Source organism: Zingiber officinale, chromosome 1A, assembly GCF_018446385.1.
Source record: "Zingiber officinale cultivar Zhangliang chromosome 1A, Zo_v1.1, whole genome shotgun sequence".
Lineage (NCBI taxonomy): Eukaryota > Viridiplantae > Streptophyta > Magnoliopsida > Zingiberales > Zingiberaceae > Zingiber > Zingiber officinale.
Genome location: NC_055987.1, coordinates 172,918,343 through 172,925,314, shown reverse-complemented (window position 1 = coordinate 172,925,314; position 6,972 = coordinate 172,918,343). Strand labels below are relative to the sequence as shown.

Sequence of the window (6,972 nt, the reverse complement as noted above, 5' to 3'; positions counted from 1 at the left end):
CCTTTAATCAACAAATAAGGAAAGATTTCAAATTTTAAACTCTCTTTAAACATGTAGATGATTTACAAATAAGGAAAGTTTTTACCAAAAATTAAAACCATCCTTTTAATCTACAAATAAGGAAAGAGATTAATCTCTTCTCTTAATCTTTTGTAGAAAGTTATAAAAGGAAATTTTTAATTTTTAAACTCTCTTTTAAAATCATGATATCCACATAAGAAATAATTTTAATAAAATCCTTTTAATATTCTAGTGGTCGACCACCTAAGCTTGGGACCACCTACATGACTCATCCACTTGGTCTTGGCGGCCCTAGCTTGGGTTCCAAGCTAGCTTGGCCGGCCCCATTAGATGGGTAAGAAGGTGGGTATAAATCTCTATATACTAGAGGCTACGATAGGGACCGAGAGGAGGAATTGGTTTTGGTCTCCGATGAAATTAAGCATCCCGTCCTAACACACAACTTAATTTCATCAATAATAATTCATTCCACTAAAGAACTATTATTGAACTACCGCACCAATCCCAAATTATATTTTGGGCTCCTTCTTATTATGAGTGTGTTAGTCTCCCTGTGTTTAAGATAACAAATGTCCACTAATTAAGTAAGTTACTGACAACTCACTCAATTAATATCTAGCTCCAAGAGTAGTACCACTCAACTTCATCGTCATGTCGGACTAAGTCCACCTGCAGGGTTTAACATGACAATCCTTATGAGCTCCTCTTGGGGACATTCTCAACCTAGATCACTAGGACACAATTTCCTTCTATAATCAACAACACACACTATAAGTGATATCATTTCCCAACTTATCGGGCTTATTGATTCATCGAACTAAATCTCACCCATTGATAAATTAAAGAAATAAATATCAAATATATGTGCTTGTTATTATATTAGGATTAAGAGCACACACTTCCATAATAACTGAGGTCTTTGTTTCTTTATAAAGTCAGTATAAAAGAAACGACCTCTAATGGTCCTACTCAATACACTCTAAGTGTACTAGTGTAATTATATAGTTAAGATAAACTAATACATAATTACACTACGACCTTCCAATGGTTTGTTCCTTTCCATTTTAGTCGTGAGCTACTGTTTATAATTTATAAGGAAACCGATAACATGATCTTCTGTGTGTGACACCACACACCATGTTATCTACAATATAAATTAATTGAACAACCACATTTATCATAAATGTAGACATTTGACCAATGTGATTCTTATTTCTAGATAAATGTTTATACCAAAAGCTAGGATTTTAGTATACACTCTAACAGACAGAACTTCCAATATCCACGAAACCTCTGGTCACGCGACTGTTAGTGATGACGGCCTTGATTATTAGAGCATCGTCGTGAGGGAGCTCCAGCCCCTCCAAGTCTTGTGGCCTAAAGTTGTTGATGGACCCTGCAGCTTACTCCTTGCTGCACCCTACCACGTGTATCTCTAAGCGTCTCTCATGAGACTTCTGAGCTCTAGCGGAGTCTCCATCTGTGGGACCTCCTGAGATCATACCAATCTCACGGATGGCCGCGTTTCCTTTGTTCTCCTCTTCTCGGACTTCTCCTAGCTCCTGGTTGCGGCCAGGCTGCTGATTTCCTTGTCCTACATTGTCGGGCAGGGGTCTACCAGACTAACCTACACCGGGTTGTTGGCTGGCCAGCATCCTCTACTAAGTCTTGGGTGCGATCTCAGGTGGAGGCAGGCCCAGCTCCGTTGCGCGCCAAGAGTCTCGAGCAAACTAGAAGCAATCACTTGTGACATAGGTGTGGGAACAATGGTAAGTGCAATAACACAGTCCCCATTGCTCGAGCCTTAGGGCTTGAACGACTGCCACACGTTGTGCCGGCCTAGGATCCTGACCAGGTGGGAAGGGCGGTCGGGCATCCCGGGCGTGTGGAAGAAGCTGAGCTGGTGGTTGGGGGCAGCCTCTTCATTGGCTTGTTGGCAAGAGTAGGCGCCTTATCTGCTTTTCGTCGAGCAGCCTGAGCCTCCTTCACGTTGATATAGCTAGCTGCCTTCCCAAGCATCTCATCGAAGTTCTTCACGGGGTCTCGAATGAGATCACGGAAGAACTCCCCCTCTACTAGTCTATGAGAGAAGGCGCTCATCAGTATTTTCAAGGTAGCAGATGGGACGTCCTAAGCCACCTGATTGAAGCGCTTGATATAACTTCACAAGGGTTCGGCCGGCTCTTGCTTAAGAGCGAAGAGACAGTGGTCTGTCTTCTGGTACTTTCTGCTGCTGGTGAAGTGGCGCAAGAAGACAGTCTTGAAATCATGAAAACAGGTGATGGATCTATTCGGCAATCCATTGAACCATTTCTGCGCTGAGCCAGATAGAATATTCAAGAACACTCGACACTTAATAGCGTCACTATATTGATGCAACAACGCACCGTTCCGGAACTTGCGAAGATGATCCTCCGGATCCTTGCTACCATCGTACTCTCTGATGGTCGGGAGCTTGTACCCCCTTCAGTAGCTTTTCCTCTAATACCCTTAGAGAGAAGGGCACTTCCTCATCAGGTTCCCCTCGGGGCTCCTCTCTAAGGACTATAGCTTTCCCCTCCTTCGAGTCGCTGGGCGGGGAGCTTTCCGTCAAAGAAGCCTGCGGTTGCTCTTTTTTATTATATCAATCCGGACCCTTATAGTAATAATCTGGGCCAGGTTCCCGATAAAAGGTTGGGGGGAACTTCTCGGGCTGTTTCCTCTTCGACTCCCTATCTGAGACGTGAGTTGGATCTTTAGAAACTGCCGGAATCTTGTATGGTTGTAAGGCAGTGGTCTATTTTTCGAAAGTCGCTCGTCTCTTAGCTTCCTTGAACAGCTCGTACTCCCCTGTTGTCATGGTCACATTGATTCATCTAGTCTTCTCCATCTTCACACTCCATAACAGGTGAAGAAGGTTCCCACAGATGGCGCCAAATTGATCCTGTCCGGAATCTGAGTCAGATGAAGGTTGGGTGAGCTGTTGCTGACGTTGACGGAGGGGCGACTGAGACACCTTTCTCGTATGCGCTTCCGAAAATGGGCTCCCACGTGGCATTAATAGACGACAATGACTGGGCCGACGATACCTGAGCTCTGCGCACACTCAGACAAGTACACGAGCGTTAGAGGCCAGAAATCAGGAAAAAAGTCCCTGGAGTAGGCCCTCCGACGCTCAAGTCAGATACTTTTTCCCCAGAAGAACAGTGTACGAAGGAGAAAGAAAGTAGAAGACAAGTATGAATGTGTGAGAGAGCATACCTGCGTAAGTGAGAGGACCTCCCTTTTAATATGACAGTCCGTACATTCTAGAGCTTGACTGATGTCAGAGAATATCGGGTGTCAGGACTTTTCGGGTGATGGAGAACACATGACATCCTCCTGTAGACTGAAGGAAGGTTCCATTTGCAGATGACTGCAGACAGTTGGAATATTCCTTGATATTTCGCAGTTATTCCCTGACAGACAGTTATGATTCTCTGGCCTTGTTGTCACATAGCGCGTTCTGTCCCGATCGGGTATGAATAGGGCAGCTCAGGATGATCAGGCGGGTATGCTACCTGGCCGAGACCGTGAGGGGTTAGGAGCTGTGGAGAGATTATCCAAGAACCGACCGGGGGTTAGCTGACTTGGCGTTTAGCTTACTGAGAGCACTAGGCCTAAATACGACCAGACCATGAGAGTCCGACCAATCAGATCCAGGTCAGGTATCACCCCGACTGTTTACCCAGGTATCTCAAATCTGGAGTTCCGGTCTGTGAGAACCCAATCGGGAAACATATTGCTGACGTCGTCACCCGGTCTTACTTCCCCTGTTCATACATGTTGACTACCCCGCCCCCTTGACTTCTGACTACCCCGTCCCCTTGACTTCTGATTGTCACACCCCCTGACTTCTGACTGTCACGTCCCCTTGACTTCTGACTGTCATATCCCCTTAATTTCTGATTGTCACGTCCCCTTGACTTCTGATTGTCACGTCCCCTTGACTTCTGACTGTCCAATTTTATCGGACCCCACCATTATACACCGTATCAATAATCATTATATTTTTTTTATTTACCAATACGTTGGTCCATTTATCTATATATCAACTTATATCAATATTTAATTTATAATCCTTAAATACTCAGATGGTAGTATGTAACTTTTAGATGTATATAGACTATCTAAAACACTAAATATTATATAATAATTAAATTATAATTTTATATATGGTCATCAATATATACTAAATATAACAGGTCATGGGTTTAGAGATAAATTTAAAATCGCAATTTTATGTAATTTAAAGTATTGAATACTGCCATAAATAAAATACTTATCAGCTATGAATACTTCTCACAAAATATTAAATGAATGGCCTTAAAAGTCAAAATTGCTAAATATTACCATTAATACTTACCCATATCAGATTATTATTTAATTATATTAATTAAATCAATCCCGTCATCAATATTATTATAAAAACGAGTACATTCGCCCCAACAACCCTACCAATTCATCTAAAGACCAATACCAAAAAAATAAATCACAATCAGATGCTACAATCCAGTCATCAACATGGATCATATTCATAAAATTAAGAACTACATGGCTGCTTGTTTCTTGTCCATGGTAAAAATTGTTAATTGTTTGTCAGATGAAGAACGTACCCATTGCGATACCCACTAATTAAATACGTTGGACAGACTATATGGGGGCGGTGGATCGACTGATGGATCCCTCTTCATTAAAATACTCGGCCAATAATTTAGCACGATTGAATTATGTGATGAATTTGTTTTAAAAATCATTGCTAGGTTGGACTCAGCGACCGATCCAAATCCAATGGACCAGATACCGTCACGCCGGCTCCCAAGGCCACATCGCACCGCTCATTCTACCAACCCAACCGCGCGGCTGCTGTTGGTCTGCGCATGCCGTCCATTTACCAGTGCAAAAAGCATCATATTAATTATCTTAAACTAAATTTTTATTTTATGTTTTATATTTATATAAAAAAACATCTACATCAATGATTCTATTCCTAATAATATTATTCTTTTCTCCTTCTAATAATAAAAAATTTCTCTTTCTTCCACCAAATAAGAAAATAAGAAAAAATAGATATCTAAATTTAGATAACTAAATTAAAAAGGAAGATTCTAATGTGCCAAAACTAGAGGACTATAGTATAAATGCGAGAAAAGCCACCCCCAACCTGCCTCTCATAAGGGATCTCTTCACTATCTATTCACTCTCCTTTCCGTTTCCTCCTTCTGAATCAACGAACAAGACGGAGCGAGGAGGAGGAGGAGGCGGAGGCGGAGGCGGCGGCGGCTTGCTTATTTCATCCACGAAATTGTCTGATCGATCCATTGGTCGGTCAATCTATCGATCGATCTATTCCTTCGAATGACGATTTCAGTCTCGAATCATGTCGGAGCAAAGCATCCTGCTCTCGCTGCTGCCAATTTAACCACCAGCAACCGAGCATCCGTGTCAAGAGCCACATCTGTTGCTGTAGCTGCCAAACTGAACCAGAACAAGCAACAGACGGAGCGAAGAAACGAGGCGGCGTGGCCTTTCGAGATGATGGCCAACGACCGTGCCTCTCGTCTAGGTCACGACATCGCCGATGCCCACCTAGAGCGCCTCTTCAGTAAACAGGTCGTCGGGGGATCCTCCCCGCCTCCCGGCAGAGATCCCTTTTGTCGCCTCCCTGCCCGCGTCGCCTACCAGGGCTCCCGCGGTTCCTACTGCCAGGAGGTCGCCGCCCGCGCCTTCCCCTCCTCCGCCGCCGCAGCCACCCTCCTCCCCTGCTTCCTCATGGAGGATGCCTTCACCGCCCTCGAGGACCTAACCGCAGACAGCGCCGTCGTCCCCTTCGAGAATTCCCTCGACGGACCCATCGACCGTAACCTCGACCTCCTCCTCCGCCACCCAAGCGTCCGCATCCTCGCTGAGCTCGTCCTCCCCGTCAACCACTGCCTCCTCTCCCTCTCCGGCGCCTCCAAATCTGCCCTCCGCCGAGTCGTCAGCCACCCGCAGGTGCTTTCCCACTGCCGTCGGAGCCTGGAAGCACTAGATCTCAAAGTCGACGAAGTTACCAGCACCGCCGACGCTGCACTTTTCGTGGCGGAGAACCAGGTCGCCGACACAGCGGTGATCGGTAGCCGGATCGCCGCGCACGAGTTCGGCCTGCGGGTACTCGATCCCAATTTCCAGGACCGCCAGGTGGCAGGTAACTTTAACCGATTCTTCCAGCTTGGACTCTCTACTGCCGCCGAGACGGCGTACTCGGCCCCAGTGAAGAAGAAGACAACCTTAGCCTTCGCGCTCGATGGCGGGCCGTCGGATCTGTTCTCCGCGATGTGGATCTTCGAGAGACACGGCGTAAGGGTGGCACGCGTGGACCACCGGCCCAACCGCGAGAGGCCGCTCCGGATAGTGGACGTGGCCGGAGAGAAGGTGGCGTACTTAGATTACGTATTCGTGATGGATGTGGAAGGGAGCGCATCGGACGCCGCTGTCGAGGCCGCGATATCGCGCTTGACGGAGATCGCCGCCTTCACACGCGTGCTCGGCTGCTACTCCTGCACTGGCCACTCACGTTGAATTTATTTAATAAAATTTTCATGAGTCCCGGTAAACGAGCCAACCGAACCGAATTTATAGGTAAAATTTATTTAATAAAATAATCTAGTCATTCAAATCAAATAGATTTTAAAATGATTGTCCAATTTTGATTTAATTTAATTTTTATAAATTTAAGATTGTTTAAAATTTGAGAGCTATTTTTCCCCTTTCGGTTCACACACACCCCCTTCCCCCTCCCCTCTCTCTCTCTCTCTCTCTCTCTCTCTCCCTGCCAAAAGACGTATGTACCCTTCTCTTTATTTTTTTTATTTCATTTAATTCTCATTTAATTTTAAATTTTTTAATTAATTTTATTTAAAAATAACTCTCATATAATTATATTTTTATTTT

The 6,972-nt window shown here is 44.9% G+C and overlaps 1 protein-coding gene across 1 annotated transcript; it reads left to right on the top strand.

Annotated features, from left to right (window-relative positions):
• The first annotated feature begins 5,397 nt into the window (after positions 1-5,397).
• LOC122006993 (arogenate dehydratase/prephenate dehydratase 6, chloroplastic-like) lies at positions 5,398-6,600 on the top strand. The gene has a single exon (XM_042562731.1). The coding sequence runs from the start codon at positions 5,398-5,400 to the stop codon at positions 6,598-6,600; it is 1,203 nt and encodes a 400-aa protein (XP_042418665.1).
• The last annotated feature ends 372 nt before the right edge of the window (positions 6,601-6,972 follow it).

Bases quoted from the DNA above. Each gene is read 5' to 3' on its own strand.
- LOC122006993 (XM_042562731.1), top strand. From the start codon at position 5,398: ATGACGATTTCAGTCTCGAATCATGTCGGAGCAAAGCATCCTGCTCTC.